The 19,245-nt window shown below is 48.6% G+C and overlaps 1 protein-coding gene and 1 long non-coding RNA gene across 9 annotated transcripts in view; one reads left to right on the top strand and one right to left on the bottom strand.

The window, feature by feature from the left end:
- CERS3 (ceramide synthase 3) overlaps positions 1 to 8,217 on the top strand; it is a 46,062-nt gene extending 37,845 nt beyond the window's left edge. For 7 of the 8 annotated variants that reach the window (XM_051796803.1, XM_051796802.1, XM_051796800.1 and 4 more), the window contains exon 11: positions 4,787 to 8,217. In XM_051796803.1, the coding sequence (XP_051652763.1) occupies positions 4,787 to 4,918 (132 nt within the window). In that variant the 3' untranslated portion in view covers positions 4,919 to 8,217. The remainder of the gene's footprint in view (positions 1 to 4,786) is intronic. The other variant, XM_051796799.1, reaches the window with a different exon arrangement.
- LOC127475239 (uncharacterized) lies at positions 3,008 to 17,587 on the bottom strand. The gene is made up of 3 exons (XR_007906145.1): positions 16,495 to 17,587; positions 11,181 to 11,302; positions 3,008 to 3,693 (listed from the first exon to the last, which is right to left on the bottom strand). It is a non-coding gene; the product is annotated as an uncharacterized LOC127475239 (long non-coding RNA).
- Positions 17,588 to 19,245: the final 1,658 nt, after the last annotated feature.

The raw sequence follows: 19,245 nt of genomic DNA, 5'->3' as shown, positions 1-19,245 counted from the left end.
CAGTTGAATGTGTGGGTGTAAATTTTGCTTAACCCAAAAGGTTTATTGTTTTTAGTCTTGTTCAGTCAGGGACAAAATTGAAACCTTATGCTGCTGAGAAACCTGAAGTCAGTGTTGATCCCCCAGGTGAGTTAGGTCTGGAACATCTCCCAGCCCCCCTATGGACACGATAAGAATCACAGAGTGGGTTGGGTTGGAAGGGACCTTAAAGTCCATCTCCTCCCAACCATGGGCAGGGACACCTTCCACTAGCCTAGGTTGCTGCAAGCCCTGTCCAGCCTGGCCTTGGACACTTCCAGGGATCCAAGGCCAGCCACAACTTCTCTGGACAACCTGTGCCAGGGCCTCACCACCTTCACACAGAAGAATTCCTTCCCAATATCCCATCTAACCCTGCCCTCTGGCAGTTTGAAGCCATTTCCCCTTGTCCTGTCCCTCCATCCCTTGTCCAAAGTCCCTCTCCAGCTCTCTTGGAGCCCGTTTAGGCACTGGAAGGGGTGGTAAGGTGTCCCTGGAGCCTTCTCTTCTCCAGATTTTACACCCCCAGCTCTCTCAGCCTCTCTCCATAGTTGTGCCATGAGGAGGAGCTCGAACAGTCCCAGGCTGATTTTTCTCTCCTCCTGCCCATGGAAGAGCAAAGGAACATCCCCCCTCCCTGTGCCCCCAAACTCCCACCAGGAACTGGGGGAGCAGGCACTGCACTATTGCCTTCCTAATGCCCCTGCAGCACTGCAACCTCTGGGAATGCATGTGCCTTCCTCAGGGAGAGCCAGGGAGGAGCTGCACTGGAACCTGGTTCATGACAAAGACGTTGTAGTGGCTGAACTTCGCTGCAGAAGCACCTTCTGCCCAGGTCTCTCTCAGCCAGGTTCTCTTCTCTCTCTGGGCTGCCTCAATACCTGTTTCTGGTTTGGGCCCTGTCATTACAGCAACAGCTTCACGTTTGGAGACCCCCAATTGCCAATCTGCAGTAAAGCCGCACAGACCCCCCTGTCTGTTTGCCAGCAAGTGCCCTTCCCCTTCTGAGAAAGCAGGAGGCACATTCCTGAGGCTTCCTCACTGTTGGATCAATCCATGTTGCTACAATAGATTATTTTCCTTTTTTTTTCACTGCTTGGCTCTGCCTTTCCCTCTGTTCTTACACTTCCCACTGAACAGCCATGTGGCAGCTCTGGAGCCGTGGCCACACTGTGACCTCAGCGTGTGCTGGACAAAGATTCCATGTGCCCAGAGAAGGGGGGTGTCTGTCCAGCCCCCCTTCTCCACCAGTGAGGTTCCAAAGGGCAGGAAACCCACCCTTCACCTGTCTTCCTCCCAGTGTTCTCCTCAGCTGCAGCAGAGAGTGCAGGGCCAAGGGCTTCTCAAGAGGGAAGTGATCTCTGAGTGCTTTATGGAGAGACAGACTTGTACAACCAGGAGCAAATTCCCTGTTAGTTTAGATGGAGATTTGACCAGTATTTTCTGCTTACATGGGGCTGGGAGGTGGCCTGTGGAGTTTGCTCATCCCATAACTTCAAGAAGTTCATGGTGAAATCTCTTGGAAGGTCCTTTGCCGGTCATGTCGTGCTAATGACTTCAATGATACATGTTCTAACAGCAGTGAAATGCAAGAAGCCAAAACTACCTTAACAAACACGGTTCATTTAACTAAAAGAGGCAGACTGAGCAGCAGGTGGAAGGGTTAAACAAAAGGAAAAAAGATTATAAAAGTTTGCGGCTTTGGCTTCACTACAAATGGCCCTCTTGCAGCCTTTATAGCATTAGTGTTGCTTCTCATAAAGCTTGAAACCATTCATCCATTTAGAAAGATTAAATTGGTCAGTCATCCAGAACAGAAAATGTACACATCCATTTTGTCTGTTACCCTAAACCAGCTGAAGTATAATAAATGCACTTGATGCCATTAAACTAAAGCATTGAGTATTAATGATGCCTCAGCTGGGGGATTTACAGTTTGCCTGTGTTCCTGATGGTACATTCATCTGCTGCTCCTCAGGAACAGTCAGAGCAGAGCCTTTGAGTTGGAAAACACAACTATAATATATGATGTGAGGGGCTCAGAGGAAACATCTTGGTACTAAAGCAGGGAAAATCCTAGAAATGTTACAATTTTTGTTATTCTTAGAAGATCGCAGTTAAAAAGCACAAACTTCACTTAGGATATCTTAATATATTTATGATGGTCTGTTGAACAGTTTGCAAATACAGGTTTGTCTGGATTTCCAGTTGCAGATGAAGCTATTGCTATTTAAAGGCCTGTCACTTAAACAAGCCAGACAAAAATGGGCAGACTCTCCTAAAGAACGAATTTGTAGAGGCACTTGGTCAGGAAACAAGCTTATTATTAAAAATATAATAAAAATTAGATTTAATTTATCAGCATTTTTTCTTGATTAGTGTCAAGATTCAAGAAGTAGCATCAAGAAAATTTGCAATGGTTGCTTCAGAATACAAGGAAATTTAATTCCTGCTGCTTTGAAACCTGTAAGACATTCCCTCAAACGCAGGGATTTCCAGTGGGCTGGAAAAAACATGACATGTTTTTTAATTACTACATAAAGTGCCTTTAATCAGAGCATCCAACTTGACACCATTAGAACTGGGAAGTAAACTCTATCCAAGTTTCCAGTTCCATGCTGGAAATGCCAGCTCATTCCTGCAGGAAACAGGAATCAGTATCCCATATTGGCTATCACTCAAAGCAGAGCAGATTGCCAGCTGTTCTTAAGCACGGGCTCGAGCAGCAGCAACTTCAGTGGAGCACAAGGAGGGGCTCCAAATGAAATATGCACTCCCAAACTTCCCTGACTATTCCCACCGAGCCCCAAAGTGCTGCTCCCTGTCCCTGCAGCCTCAGGGAGATGAGGGCACTTCCAGGGAGTCCAGAGGGTTCAGCATCACACACTGTGCTTAGGATCTGTTTGATTTGTATTTTTTTTTTTAATTTTTGTTCTGAAACATTTCTGGTGGCAAAAAAAAAGCAACAATCCTCCCCCCTCCCCCTCAGCATTTGTGTTTTACTGCAAATACAAATGGCAACACTACCAGGAGGGAGCGAGGTGATCTGAAAGAGCCAGAACCTCATAAATTGTTTGTGTGGGAAAGCCTGCCTTGCCTTTTCTCTAACTGATGGCATGCCAAGTTTATTTTACAGTATTTACAGTAAGATTTGTTTGTTTTGATACCCTTTGTATGTTGTTAGGGAAAAGGCAGAAGAAAATCTCCAGGAAGTTTATAGTTTGTGATGAGACAGAGCTCGGGCTTTAATTTGCTTTCTAGCCCTGTACCTTTTACTGGGAGTGTAATATAGGAGGGGATATGAGATTGCAATTGGATGAGTTATTACTGAGCTGTTATTTATTTTCTCTGTATGAGTTTGGTGCTTAGGAAAGACCTCAGACCAGCATGCTGAGGAAGTGGAATTGTTGGTTCACGCCGAGAGCAGATGCAGGATGGGCAGGAACAGCCCTGGTTTCTCCTTCCTGCATCACAGTGCTCCAGGAGCAGGGACAACAGGCAGACTCTGCCTGTCCAGTTGAGGTCCAGACAGATGACATGAGCACAAAATTATCCATTATGTGGTGGTCCCAATGTGGCTGTGGGTTGTCTGTGCAAGGCCTGACATTCCTGCCAGCTCCAGCACACATGCTCTGTCAGGAGGAGAAGCCTCAGGTCTCCCTCAGGACAAGCACCCTGGGGTACAAAAAGACATAAAAAGTGGTGCCTGAGAACATTTAGGAAGTAGGAAGTGTTTTCTTGTTGTCCATCTTTAACTAGAGCATCCTGCCCTGAGTCTGCAGAGAAGGTCATCCATTGGCATGGAAAGTCTTCCAGGCAGGCAGGTGCTGCTCGTGTGAGCTTGTTGCACTGAAAGGGAAATAGAGGTGTTGAGTTCAATGCTGAAGCCTTAATTGTTTGAACCAAACTTCTGAACACGTTGTAGGGCCTTGGGTTATGGCAGGAGCAGAGAAATAGGAGACTAATGGTGTATTTTATGTGCTGTGACAAACAGAGGTGTCACCTCTCCCTGACCTTTGCTGTGAAACACTGGGGAGACACAACCACTTTTCTCTGTAGTGGGAACGTTCCATTTCCATGTTTGACTCCCTGGGATGAAGCCTGATTGCCAAATGTTAGGAGCTTTTCCTACGGAGCTGGAGAGGGATTTTCCCAAGGGCAGACTCCTTTTCATCCCCATTCTTCTGCCTGGCAGTTCCCTTAGGGACGGTATTCCAGAGATGTACACAACATGGCCTTCCCTGTGCCAGTGTTGATGTGCTGTGCACACCATGAGAGGGAAAGGGTATTTTGGGGTCAGCAAGTGTCTTGGAGCAAAGCTGGTGCCAGGAGATGCTGGCACAGCTCAGCACTGTTTGGTTTACACCTGTCAGGAGCAGGCAGCCTCTCAGCTCCTGTGTTTGGGTGAGTGTATTCATCATATTTAGCTTTTAAACAATATCCTTTTCATCTTCCCTGCACTTCACAGTTGTTAATTAATCTCACAGCACCCAGGGATTAATAGTAACACTTTACAGGGAGAAGCAGAAACGAGGAAAGAAGAGTTCAAGGTCATGGAAGCAGTTTTATCTAAGGACCATCAGGTTTTGCAAGATTAAAGTGTTCTTAACTGGCCTCTCCTTGGATGTCAGCCTCCATTTTGGAGGCAGGGGGGAAGTTTTTATATTTAATGTATTTAGAGCTCCCCTTTCATTTGTTCACTTTAGCACATATTTTTTCTGAGGCAAATGGTGAACAGAACATGCTCACAGTGCTTTCTTCTCCCTAGGACTTGAAAGATGATCGGAGTGATGAAGAGGAGGAAGATTCTGTCACAGATACTGAGGAGGAGTCCACAAAGAACGGCAGCAAGAGCAGCAGTGGGTCAAGCAAACACCTCCTCAGTGGCAGTCACCACTAGCCCTGTCCTGCCCCACCTCCTGCAGTGATTTCTGCTCTGGTTTCAGCCCAACCTACAGGATAGAATTTGAGTCAAAAGGCTTGTGAGAGACTGTGATTGATTTATTGTTGGCTACTGGACCTGGAAAAAAGCCCAGTTTAGAGGGAAGGGAGAAATTGCATCAAATGACAAAACGTGTTAACGACCCACTTTCTGAATCGTTGGGAAGTGTGTGGGAAGAGGTTTGGACACTGACAGTGCTCCACTGGGGCAGAGCTCAGGGGAGTCAAATAATTCACTGTCCCACTGGTTTTCAATGAGATATATTCCATCAAACAGTTTAAATCACAGATGTTTTGGGGTAGGTAACTTAGTGTGAACTCCATTAGGAACCAGAATTACTCAACGTGGGAAAAATCTGACAGTGCTCTGCAGGGACTGGCACTTCAGTCTTTACTCTTCAGTTGAAACCCTCATCAAAAATGATATTTTTTTAAGTTAGATTTCATTTCCTGGAGGCTGGAGGAAGCAAACATGGAGGAATTCAAATGACTTGCCTGTGAAGAGTTGGCTTCAGTGCAGAAATACAGTCCTTCTCTGAAATGTACTGTATGATAGATAGGTCAAATATTGTGTTCTAAGATTTACCTGTCAAGGAAACCACTGTTAAAACAGCAAAACTCAACCCTGACCCTCCACTGAGCTCCAGGTTTCCCAAATGTCTTTCAGTCCTTTTGGCCCAGTGTTAGAACAGAAGGGGCAGTGGGGAGAGAAGAGAGTGAGTGGAAATTGGGTCTTTTCACAGATCCTTGTGCACTTACTTGTATTCAAAATACCCCCTGTTCCCGACACATCTTCAGCCCAGAGGGTTAAAAACAAATCTCATCCAGTCCCTTCTTGTGAGGTCCTTGGATATTGTGTTCTCTGGAGCAAGTGCTAAATTCTGATTTGAGGTTGTGGAGTGTTCACTGCAGGTATCCAGGCTTTGGGGACTGGCATGGAATGTCACATTGTCTGTGCTGTGGGTTCATCTGATACCAGGATCAGTATTTCCATCTCTGCTCTGTTATAAAATGGGGAATCACATAAGTTAGAGTCAAACAGTGTGACTTTGGCCACATACTGTTGTTTATCTGTAAGCAGTGGAGGAACAGTGGATGTTTGATCAGTTCCCCAAAGTGCCTCTGTCCTAAATTTGCCCCTCTTTTCTAACCCCAGTGTGGACTGCAGCAGCATTTTCAGTCCCAGGGCTTTCCAGGGAGAGCCTGGGCCTTGTAAACAGGGTGGTGCCAGTCTCACTTCCAGCTGCATGAGCTCACAAGGCCATAAATGATTGGTGTCATAAGTTTTAGAGGCTCTGCATGTGATTCTACAGTAGCTGAGATCATCTGGGGAGCTAAATCCAGTAGCCTGATGGAGGCCAGGGGAGCAGGGCTAGAACAGCCCTGGAGCAGAGCACTTGGTTTGGGAAGGCTCTGCTTCCCTTGGGCTGCTCGGGCAGGAATTGGTGACCCACAGGAAGTGTGACATGACTGACTTGTTTTCCCAAGATTTCCTTGGCAAGGGGGATGTAATTCAGCAACTGAAGCATTTGAAAGAAGGGGAAATGTTTGGGATCTCAGATATGAAGAGAGGAGTGTTTTCTGTGCAGGTACAAGAAGCTGCAGAAGTGCTTTGTTACAGAGGCTTCATTTTTCGCAGTGTTTGATTTTTTACTTGCATTTTGGAGCAGGTAATACCCCAAATGTGCCTGTTTTACCACACAGAGAATTCCACTGAGGAAGGAGCATGGCCTACAGCTTCTGAGAAGGATGGGAGATGTGTGCTGGTGGAATGGGACCATCTAAAGCAACTGCTGAGTTTGGCAGGGGCACGGTTGCATATCAGGGCCTGTTTATTGCCTACATGAAAAACACTGGCCTTTCCTAACAAAACGTGGAAATCCAGCATCTTGGAGGCTTTACACTCCCTTGGAGAGACAACTGTGCTTTCTTTGAGATGTAAGGGAGTTTTGGGAGGTGGCCAGGGTATTATCATTTAATTTTGGTGCCAGAAGCTTTCCTCCTATGACTAGGAAAGGAATTCAGGAAAGGAAACACAAGGAATGATGTTGTCACAGGAATGAGCCTCTGAACAACTACTGATTTTTCAACTGGAATTTATAGTCTCCTTGAGGCCAAACCTTGCCCTTTCTGCTCAGGACAAGCCTCCCACTGAAGCCAATTAACTCAATTGGAGTCTTGCCTAGGAGAAATTTTGGATTGCAGTTATCCAGCCTAATTGCCAGAACCGTTGTTCTAAGTCAGTGTGAAACTGGGGTCTTCGAGGAAGAGCAGAAGGTAGATAAATACACTCAAATGTAAAGCATTGAGGCAAATTTTGGGTGAGTACAGAAGAATATGGAAGAAAACAACATCCTGAGGGTGAAGATTGTCTGGGCACAATAAACAACCAAATAAACTCCATCATGTGTCAGTGAGGGGTGACGAGGGCAGGCCGTGAGGGCCCTGCCCAGGGGTTACTGCCATGGCACACACAGGGATTAGACCTAAACATCCTGAATGTAAAGCTCTAGGAACTGGGAATAAATACCCCCAGCAGAGAAAGAAGTGGGAATGGATTGTGACAGTGAGACTGGATGTATCTCCCCTGTTAACATCAGATTGGTCATTCCTGAAGTTATGGGAGCTTCATTTTCCACTTGTTACTGATAGAAACCCAGGAACAAGAAGCTGAGCTCACAAGGACACAATTCCTGCCAAAGAAATTCATGTCATGGTGCTTCGAGATTTTCAGTCTATTCAATGCAATGCAATGAAAATTCAGCCTTAACATTTTTATGATCTTGGTGTGAAAAGAGTCTCCAAACACAGGAGCAGAAAAGCTGTAGGTGTGGCTGGGAGCACAGGCTCTGACATTTAATTGTCACCATTTCACAAAGGGTGTCCTGGTTCAATGAGGTGACACAGTGCTTCTGGCTTTGCTGTGTCAGTCTGACCATGCCAAAATATTTCTGATAGTTATAGACTGAAAATCAAATCTTAGTCCATCAGACTCAGGGCAAACTCTTCTGTTCCATTTAATTTCTCTGTCTTCAGTTCAGGTATTCTTGTCCATGTGTACTACACTGCCTCTGTACTTATTCCATACTTAGATTTACCAGCCTGCTCTGGATTTTATTTACAGCTCTCCTTTGCTCCACAGAACTCATTTTCTCAATTCATATTATTTGGTATAATTATCTTTTTTTGTTGTTCTTAACACCACTGACTTTGCCTGGTCAGTTGTGATACACATTACAAATAAATATTTTTTGAAAACAGGTGAGGATTTCCTTGTTTTCCCTGTCCATTCCCTCCCAGCTTTCCAATGAGAGCACATTCAGGAATGAATTCCTTTCCAAGTTTTTCCCTTTCCTGGAAAAGGCTGGATGACCCACAGTCTTCATAAAAGGTAGCAGCCAGGGCTGTAAATGATCTTGTGTTTTCCTGAACAATTAATGAACAGAGAGGAAGGAAAATTAATGGGGGCCTCATCCATCACTTGTCTTATTCAAGATTTATGCTTTGATTAAAGTACTTGACAGTGGTCCTGTGTACACCAGGAACTACTCCCTCTGGAATGTTGCATGAGGTTGTATCTCAGATGGGTTTTGAGGTGGGATTATCAGTGGCTTATCATAAGAACACTTGAGGCAGCGCAGACATGGATCTTCAGCTGGCAAAAGCAGGAAAGCTCTATGGAAAACAAGCTGTGCAGATTTGTATCAGCTGAAAAGCTGTTCCATATTTCTTCTTTTCCATTTGTGCCTCCCTGGTTGGGAGGATCGCAGAGGTTCTGACTTGCTGTCTCCTCCCATGGGCTAACAAACATAAGGGAAGGTGTTCCAGCCCAAATAATGAACTGGAGCAGAATGCTTTGGTTTTATTAGCTGAATTCTTTCTTTTTTTTTTTTTAAGCTTATGAGTAAGAATAAAGTAGATGGAAAGCAAATCGAGCAGGGCTGTGTGAGTTTTGGCTACAAGCAACTTGCAAACTGTGAAGAATAAAAAAAGAAGTTGCTGATTTAGGAAGAAAAACACCATCTCCACAGGCACTTCCCCCAGCTGTGGGATTGAAGAGCAGCACATCCCCAGCGGGCAGGGATGACATTCCATGCTGAGCACACGGACACGGCCCAGGAGGGAGAACTCCAGAGCCTTTTGTATGGAGCAACACATGAGCCAGGAATGTACCTGTGAGCTGATTCCATCAATCATGTTCAAAATCACTGGAAATGCCTCTGCCCTGCCAGTTTGATGGGGTCCCTCCAGCTCTGTGTCTCTGTAGAGTTTGAGCTTTGGCTGCACAATGGGCCTCGAGGAGGACAAACACCTCTGAGCTGTTGGAGGTCACACAGGACATCTGTATTCCCACTGAGAATGGCAGTTCTGCTCCAGAACGGTATGGAATCTACCTGAAGGCCATCAGGGACAGCAAGGTGGCCCTCGAGGGGCCAGCATCGCAGGGAAGAGGTGAAGCCCTGCCATCAATCCCTTGTCAAGGACTGGGATTCCCAGTCAAGGAAGGGGAGGTGATCACAGCAGTGTGAACTTCACCCAAAGAGCTTCAGCTGGGGCTCTGAGAGTTTATTTGGCTGAAAGAACCCCCTGTGGGACTACCTGAAGTTTGAGCCTTAACAGAAGACAAGGCTGAAAGCACCACTCTGAGCTTCAACAGAGGACTCTGCAAACACGAAGTCATAACAACCCACGTAGGATAATGTTGTTGATGTTCCAATAGTCCGAAGATTTATGAAAATAGCTTCTATTTACTCAGCTGGAGAGAGCCCTGTTCTCCTGAGTTTTGTTACCCCATAAAGCATTCAGAGGAGACCCCATAATCATTTCAAAGTCAGAAACATTAAGTGGAATAACAAGTATAAACCCTCTCCACAGTGACTTTGAAGTGCAAGAAGCATGGCCTTGTAGCCTGGAATATTATGGAATATTACTCTGCTTTGAGCCGGGTGGGAAGAAACAGCTCCCAGGCAGTTGTTTCAGGTGGTGAAAAGTCCGTAGTTTTCCTCCCACGGAAGAAGTTGGTATAAAAGAAGTTAAAGTTGAGCAGTAAAATAGGTGATTAAATTCCCACTGAAATTCACAGAAGCTTTTCCCATGATACCAATGAGACTTGGATCCAGACCTCCTGTGACCAGGTACAGTGATAAGGACAGCAGGGCACAGCCCCAGTGCTTTGCCTTCCTGTAGCCCAGGGCAGAATCCTCCCTGGAAAATGAGATCTTCTGTCTGCAGAACACTCACCTTCACCTCTTCCCAAACTGGGCCTGTATCCTTTGAAAGACATTCCTGGGAAAGCAGTCCTCCCTCTTTCAAGGCAGAAATCTGTCTTCCAGCAGAGAACTCTGCCTCCAGGACAACTCCTTTCCCTGAGCACTGGCTGATTCGGGTTGAGCCCAAACAATGAGTTCCCAGAGCAGGAGGGAAGGCAGGAGGATCTGGGAGAGGCTCCTTTAGAAAGATCCCAGTATGTGAGTGAGGGGACAGGGAGGGCCTCGCTGGGGCTGGGCCAGGAGCCCAGCGGAGTCCAGTGGAGCCCAGCAGACCTGCAGCTGTGGCAACAACCCCACGGGTCACCTCCAGTTGCTGGGGGAGCCTGACTCCCCTTTGGACCTCAGCGTTGGTTCTGTGCTTTTTGTGGCTGACTGAGAATCCCAGGAGTCCTAGAAGGGCTCCTGGAAGATTTGTGTGTTTGCTTTCTACAACCAAGAGCAGAAGAAAGCTGCTAAAAGGCCTTCCTAGTGCACCTCTGGGTAAGTGTCTGGGTTGTGTTGTGGGCTGTGTACAGTGCAGGAGATCTCCTGGTATTTCAGAACAAGAATCTGTAGGAAGCAGGAGCTAAATCTTATCAGGTTGTGCTAAGTCTTATCAGGCCTTGCAAATCCTACCTAGTTCCTTTGCTGTTTTAGAGGAGGAATTATTCAGCAACCAAAGAATGTTGGTTTTTTCCCTATTGCAAGGGGCAGTGAGGTCAGGTAGTGGTTGTGTTTGGAGCTTTTTTGAACCCTTTGGCTCCTGCAAGGATGGCACTTGAGCAGAACACAGGACACTGTAGCAGGAGCCCCTTTGGCCTGAAGTGAGGGCTGTTCTATACCCACACAATTCTGCAGGCATGCACAGCATTTAGTGATCCCGGGAATTGCTTCCCGCCGGTTCTGGCTGCCCTGGGAGAGCCCAGCGCTGCCGGGCTGTACCTGCTGCTCGTGGAACACCCCAATCCCTACCTGTGCCATCGCCCGCGGGGGTGACCTGGTCATTGCTGCGAGGCCCCACGAGGTGGCAATAGCAGGACACGGCTCCCGTCGGGACACGGCTCCGAGGAGCGCTGCTGTCCGTCCTTTTGCCCCTGGAAACAGAGATTCGATTGAATCACAGAATCATAGAACCAGCCAGGTTAGAAGGGACCTCTGAGATCATCAAGTCCAACCCTTGATTCACTACTGCCGTGGTTCCCAGACCATGGGCACTGAGTGCCACATCCAGTCTCATCTTAAAAACTTCCAGTGATGGAGAATTCACCACTTCCCTGGGCAGCCCATTCCAATGGCTGATTACCCTCTCTGGAAAGAATTTCTTCCTAATATCTAACCTAGACTTCCCCTGGCAGAGAATATCGGGGTGCAAAATTCTTGCAGTTGGTAATTTCCACTTGGTTGATCTCTGACTGTGAAACAAGTGTCTGGTGTGTCCCTGGTAAAAGAGCACTAACAAATTTTGCTGAGAGTGTTTGGTACCAATTCCAGTCCCGGGGTTTGGTTCCAGTCCAGAGGACCCCAAGGGTTGGTATCTACCTGGGTGTCACCAGTGCCCCTTTTCCCAGAGGTGCAGCACTCTCCTACTGACTCCCTTGGAGCTGTACCTGGCATATCTGGGATAGGGCTGGGGAAGAAAGGATGTTAAATCTGCTCTGATGCTGCTTTACTGCTTGTATTTTTTCATATTGTCTCTTTAAAGGTATTTACCAAGCAACAGAATCTGTGGCTGGTGGTAAGTGAAGCCCTGTTCTCAACCAGATCCTTAATGTCTGTAATGCAAATAAGGATGATAAATCTCAGAATAATGAGTGTTACACTGCCCTTCCAATGGTGCTGTCCCACCTCAGGAACGGACTCTCCACCCCAAACATATGAGGTGCTCTGTGTTTTGCACCATTGCCAAACAACAAAGCAAAGCTCTGAGGGTGGAAGGGTTTGGGCCAGGTCCAGCATGTGCATGTGCAAAGGGGGGAGCAGTGGGACATCACCTCCCAAACTCAAAATGTGCCCTAAAACACCTCCAAAACCCAGTGCACTGTCAGGAGGCACCACTGAGAAGTGCTCCCTGTAGAAAGCTGTTCCCAAACTTCTTCCATGCCCATAAGCAGTGGTCTCTGCAGGCCCAGGCTGAGCACCCATTAAACAGTGTTAAATGCTGGACAAATTGGGTTTTTTATAAATGCAGAGCAGAGACAAAGCAATTAAGACCAAAATCTATGAGTTCTGGGGGTTTTCCCCCAGGGATGTCTCGGGGTCTGGGGGGGCACAGTGCATATTCCTTCCTTTACAGCTGCTATGGCTGGTTTCTTCTAGGAGAAAATTCAGAGCTTGGGCTTGGGGTCCACAAAAGCTGTGACCCTGGTGGGTTCCCAGCTGTGCTGAGCCCTGGCTGCAATGGCCCCCTGACCAAGCACACACAGCCTGCACACTCCACACTCCCCGTGAGCATCAGCAGGGAAAAGGGATCCTTTGGTCTAAACAAGTTCCTTTAATCCCGTTTGGCACAGCCCTCGTGGTCAGGCTGTGCTCAGCTATGGCTGTGCAGAGAGCTGGGAACTGCTTTGCTTTGATAGCGGGATGAAAAATTTCCATGGGCTTTGTCCATGGCTGTGGATGGACAGGAGGTGCTCGGACGCTGTGGAATGTGGGTGGCAGCCTCTGTGGTTCCCATCTGAGCCCAGCTCTTCCCTAGGATTCCTGTTCAGAGCCAGGAGACAGCTGGATTTGACTTGCTGCTTGAAGCTTCGAGGTTGCCTGCTTGGCACTCTCCATGAGGGGTTTCCATGGGCTGTGCCCAGCTGTGGGTGCAGTTCCCTCCATCCCAGCTCCCAGACGGTGCCAGTGGGAATCCTCACTGCCAGCAGGTGCTCTGAAAACACCTCCTCTCCTTTCCTGCCTATGTCCAGCCCAGGAATCCCGACAGCTGGCACTGGAACAGTGCTGGAGTGACGCTGATGTTTTGCTGTTCTGAACAAACACTTGTGACTGAGCCAAAGTGAGCTGCCAGCTCTGCTGGGAGAGAGGATCCAGCATCAGAGGAGCATCTCCATTCTGCTCCTGGGTCACTGTAGGGCCTTGCAAAAAATGACAATATTGGCCCCCAGTGGGCTGGGATGAGGTATTGGTGGCTGTTGCTGATTAGGAACAGGATGTGTGTCAGACTTGAGGAGTGTTGCTCCCTCCAGACCTCGCTCTGTCCTTACCTGGTGACTCCAGGCAGGCTGTGCTGACGTGGGCAGTTGGGTTTCCTCGCTGGAGGAAAAGGCAGCCCTTGCTGTCCCTTAGGAGAGTGTGACAGACACAACCCCTGTCAAGGTGCACGGCACTGCAACTGTGGCCCTGCAGTGGTCACAGCACATCCTGCCTGCCTTGCTCCCTTATGCCCTGGGAACAAACACGCTTTTGCTGCTTCAGGGCAGCTCAAGAGCCCAAAATATGGGGCTGTTTCCCCAGATAGGTGCTCCAAGTGACCCCCAGGCTACACAGCTAACATTCATGGGCAATATCAGTTGACCAAGGCTAGGTTGGATGGGGCCCTGAGCTCCCTGGTGTCCCTGCCTGCAGCGGGGGCGTTGGACCCAGCTGATCTTCAAGGTCCTTTCCAACCCAAACCAGTCTAGGATTCTATGATCCTACAACCAGACATCCCAATTTGCATCTCCAGGCTGTGGAGCTCATAGTAAAATCTGTGGGACAGCATGTGCTGGAGGCTGAGTGCCCACAGCTCCCTCCCTGCTGGGAGGGTTTGTCCTCCTGGGACAGCATTGGGAATTTCCTGACTCACCTGGGGGTGATGGGAAGGGATTGTAAAGACCAACTGGTCCAGAAGGGAAGAACTGCAGAGCAGCCAGGAATGGGGACAGGGAATGCAAATTTAAATTTTTAAAGCTTTAATTAAATTTTTTAAATTTAAAATTAAATTTTTAAAAGCAGTCAGAGGTTTTGTGCTGTGAACTCTGCACTGCCTCTGTCAATGGCATTACAGCAAACTTCTGCACAGCTCTGCCTCCAAACTGGGAGCAATGAGGAAAATCATCACAAACCTGAGTGAAGGACTGGTTCTGTGGGGAAGAGTAACTCTGAATATTACTGGTCCAGTCACTGCTCATGGATAAAAGGTGGAGGTTTTTGATAGCTGAATTGCTGTAAGGAGGTTTTTGATTGCTGAATTGCTGTAAGGAGGTTTTTGATTGCTGAATTGCTGTAAAAGTTCAAATGGTTTGACAAAGCTTTGAGGGAAGCTTGGGAGCATCTCGAATATGAGACAAAAGAAGGGTTAGTCAGAGCCTCAGTGACCTGAGCACACAGGCTTGGGGCTGTTTGACTTCCACAAGGGAAAAAAGGTGTTTTACAGACCCAGACCCCAGCTGGGGGGCCAGAGGGGCTTGGCCTTGGGACACAGCCCTTCCCCAGCTCTGTGCCACCATCCAGCGGTACCTGTGCCTGGGGCACAGCCCTTCCCACCTTGGCCTGTCCCCCCCACAGTGCCTGGCTGTGGTCCCCCATCTCCAGGGATGGGAAGGGGCCTTCCTGGCTGGAGCAGAGCCGGCTCCCGTGCCGTGACCCACCTCGGAGCCCCCGCCTGCTGCGAGCCCCTGACCCCGGCAATCCCATCGTGGGGATATCGAGTGTTCTGTTTGTTTTGCAAGTGTAATTGGCCAAGACGCTGTGAAGGGAGGAGAGAGTGCTCCAGGGAGAGGTGTTAAAGAAATAGGAAAACATTATTAAGAGTGTTTTAAGTCAGCAGTTCCCCTTATTAGTGCTTTCATGGGGGAAAGGAGCCACTTTAGGTCTGTGCAGTTGCATTGGGCCACCGGGTCCAGGCTCTAGTAGCCATCCTTGCAGCTGGATGACCTGCCTTGTGCCTCCCCTTAGCATCACCTCTGTCCCTCTTCCAAGCCATGCACCACCTTCCTGCCTTACCAATCTCCCCCTCTGGCTCCCTGTGCCCTGCTGCAAGGAATACTCAGAGAAGGAGGAGCCTTGTATGGAATATGTGGTTTTGGGGATGATCCTTGTCCAAGGCATACAGGATCCTTGTTGGATACAAAGAGAGATGACTGAGAGGAGATGGGGGACACCAGATGTGGGATATGGCCAGATGAGGAACAGTGCAGGGACAGAGGGAGGTGGTGCCTGCATGAAGGGCTTTGCTGGTGTCAGCTCCAAGAATTCAGAACTTCTGCCTCCAAAAAAAAAATTAATCAACAGCAAAAATTTTTGAGAAAGGATTATTTTAAACAATCCCATGGTTGAGAACTTCTTAATTTGCTCCTGGGCAATAAACCTCCAGGCTTCTCACAGCTCACATTTCCCAGCCTGTCAGAGGGTCAAACGTAGAGTGATGGAGTTAAACTAGAAATCAATCTCATGATTGCAGGAGCCAAGGTCTGGAGAGGAAAAACCCAAACAAACTGTAAATCGGAACAAAAGAAAGTGCCAGCTATTCCCAGGTTCCTGATAACATCACCAGAAGTGGCAACACTGGACTTCATGAAAAGCCTGGCTGAACTTTAGGGTCAGCCCCAAACAACGAGAGCTCTTTCCTTTGTCCCCTGGTCCCCGCATGCCTGGGGAGTGACGTGTGACCGGTCGGTGTGGCCAGGGTGCTGGGATCTGTGCACAGCTCTCCCATCCCACACACACCCTGCACTGGCCCTGCCTGTGGTTAAACCCCCACCATGGCCAGGCTGGAGGTGGTGGGGCTCTGGCATTTCCATGTCTCTGCCCGAAGCGCTGCCTGTTGGAGGGAGCGGATCCTCCCTGCTCCCTGCAGGGGAGTGGCTCAGTTGTGAGCACGTTCTGTTACATCCCTGACTTTTCTCACCCACCGTGGCCTGTGTGCAGTGTCATTCTCTGCTCCTGACAGTGTTGCACCCTGATCCCTCCAAACGTGTGCCAGGGCAGCAGGGATACCTGGGAGGTTTTGTTCGGACAGGAGCAGCACCAGGGTGGGAATGTCCCAGACCTCCATGTCATGGGGGCTGGTGTGAAGCGACCCTGGGATTTCAGAGGTCTGTTCCTCAGCCCCCGTCCCACAGGAGTGTTTTTCTTCTCTTTTCTCTGTTTTCCGTGGAAATAGGGTGTTTTTCCCCATTGCTGGGAGGCCCCTGGAGATAGGCAGGGGGGAAGTGTCTGTGGGGAAGATCTTCATGGAAAACCTCATGGAATGCACTCGCTGTTTGTGAGGCAGACAGTCAATGAAACTCCCTGTGACAAAAGGGACCTTTGTCAGCCTGTGAATAAACTCCCTGCTTTACAGGGACTCCTGCCATGGACCTACCTGAGCTGAAGCAGGCTATGTGCTCCCCTGAGGACACAGGTGCCACCTCCAGTGTCACAGTCACTTTTCTTTCTGCTCTTTATCCCCAGGAGCTCATGAACAGACTGTCCATTTTCAGCCAGACTTGACAGGGATGTCCCAGAGGGAGTTTTTCTTTCTCAGGCTTGGGAGAATTCAGGCTGCTGGAAGGAAAAACCTCCTGACTGCCTCTGCTGAGGGTTGCATGAACTGTTCCAGACACTGGAGACTCCACTTAGGATCGTTTAGGTTGAAAAAGACCTTAAAGATCATTGAGACCACCTGTAAGAAGTGAGTCCAACATGAAGCAGCACAGCCTGGAATACCCTGTATCCAGGGAAGAAGCTTTAATGGAACCTCTGGCTCCCTGTGTAAAGCCAGTCTTTAAGAAACCCACTGCTGGCACCTCTGGAACTACTTGTATTTATTTGGTTGATGGTTTTAAACTACAAAAGAGCTTTTGTTGGTCCCTCCTTGTCATTAAAACTGACTTGTGGTTTTTTGGGGGGTCATTTGCACAGGTAACAGCAGCACCTGCCAGGTCCATGCCTGACCAGCCTGGCCAAGCTCTGCAGCCTCTGGAGGGGAAGAAATTCCAGATACCCAAAGACCTCAGTGAGGAGAGGAGCTGCATGGAGAGCAGGGAAGGTATTGGAGTGTCCCAGCAGGAGAGGAACTGCAGGGAGAGCAGGGAAGGTATTGGAGTGTCCCAGCAGGAGAGGAGCTGTAGGGAGAGCAGGGAAGGTATTGGAGTGTCCCAGCAGGAGAGGAGCTGTAGGGAGAGCAGGGAAGGCATCAGTGTCCCGGCAGCAGAGCAGCACCTGTGAGGTCGGGATTGCCCACTTAGGACCAGGACAGGAAGGGTTTGGAAAAGGGTGGCTGGAGAGAAGGGAGAAGGCTGAGCAGTGGCCAAGTTAACCCTTCCCATGCTGGCATTTTCCAGGCAGTGAGCCAAGTGACTGCTCGGGAAGATGGATATAACACATGTCTGCAGTCTCCAAAGGGTTATTAACTGTGCAATAATGGCCATGAAACTTGGCTTCCTCGATGTACATTTAAAATTGAAAGAAAAAAATACAACACCATTTTCAGAAGGGGGAGAGGGCTTGTTTCCTAGGAACTGCAGGGCCAAATCCACCTCTGTGATGGTGAGAGGAGAAACACCTCCCCACACACGGGCTGGGAGCAGGGGAGCAATGCAACCACCACAGCAGGACCACAGCCCCCTCCAGCCACACGAGTTTATCCTTATCAGGAACAATTTCAAGGCATTTCTGAAAAGCCCATGGTGTTCAATTAATAAAGAGAGTCTGTGTCTCACTGCAGCTTTGGGATTTGGATTCAATAAAACCACTGCTGCTCCTAAGACAGATTCCTCTTTTGTTGTGTGGGTACCTCTGGGGGCTTGTCCCTCGCTCCTGGCTCCAGCCCTTGCCAACACTGAGGTCTGCCTGGGATGTTGCCCCTGTCATGGGGCGTTGCAGCCTCTTGGGCTCCTGTCCAGATGCTCTGAAAGTCTGGGATGCTCCACAGGGAGTATCCCTACTCCAGTGCAGTCTGTGCCAGCCAGCCCAGCCACTGAGCGAGTTCTTCCATGCAGTAAGTTACAGACTTCTCTTTATTAGTGCCTCTCTTCCCCCACACTATTAAATTTATTCTTTCTCTGTATTGTTATTATTTTTTGGCAGAGGACTTTGGAAGGTGGGAGAAAGGATCTACTAGAAAGTTAAACAAATCTAAGCCCCCCCCCCCAAACCCTTCTGAGGGCAGAGACAAGGCACCAGCTCTGATCCCTCAGCAAATGAAGTCAGCTGGTGGTCTGGGTTTAAACGTGGCTGTTGAGGGCTCAGGCCAGGTTTGGCAGCTCACAAATCAAGTTGCCTCGTGGTTCTCAGGAGTGGAGGGTTGCCACGGGTGGAAGGGCTGGGGGGGAGCTGCTGCCCTGAGCTTCTGTGCCAGCCAGAGCCCTGGCCCTGGGGGGACACACGGAGATTGCTGGTTCACAGCAGGTCAGGAGGGAATTTCAGGCTCTGAGGTTTTGTTTTCCATGTTATGTTACACTATTGACATAGAGCAAGGCAGCCCCAAACTGAGTTTTTGTCTCCCTTGAACGAATCAGGGCCAGTCCCTTTGCTTTAGAAACTTCTTATTAGAGAGCAGAGCGAGCCTTGAAAGAGAGAGGGAAACAGAGAGCTGTTAAATCTCACCTGCTCACAAACTGCCTCTCTCCTTCTGCAGGAGCAGCTCTCAAGGAAAACGTGCTTCTTGCTGCCTGTCCAATGCCTGGAAGAAAGAAAAATGTATTAACACACTCATGTCCCTTGTCCTAAATTCAAACAGCCCTTTTCTCAGCACTCCCGCAGCTTCCTGCCCTCCCAGGGATGAGCATCCAAATCTAATTCCTCTTGCCTGAGACTCAGAGCCATTACCACTGTCAGTACTGCTCCGGACAACTCTTGTGGAAGTGCTGCAGGGAGATCTGCCAGAGTCATTCACACTGTTTTATGGGTCTTCCTTTGAATTCTTCTACAATTTCAGGAACAAAGTTGCAGATTTTTGCAGAAGTTTAAAGTCTAAGGCGCTGTTCTGCTGGGCCACCAAAGTTTAAAGCTGCTAACAGGTTGGGTCTTGACTGCCTTCCACGACTCAGCCATGCCAGAAGAGCAGAATCCAATCCAAAGCCCACTGACTGCAGTGGAAACCTTTTGCTCTTGGAAATCACCCTACTGCTTC

This window comes from Manacus candei, unplaced genomic scaffold (genome assembly GCF_025592945.1).
Source record: "Manacus candei isolate 608988 ecotype Guabito, Panama unplaced genomic scaffold, ASM2559294v1 h1tg000046l, whole genome shotgun sequence".
Taxonomy (NCBI): Eukaryota; Metazoa; Chordata; class Aves; order Passeriformes; family Pipridae; genus Manacus; species Manacus candei.
Note: the sequence above shows the minus strand (reverse complement) of the source record. Positions and strands in the feature narration are given on the sequence as shown.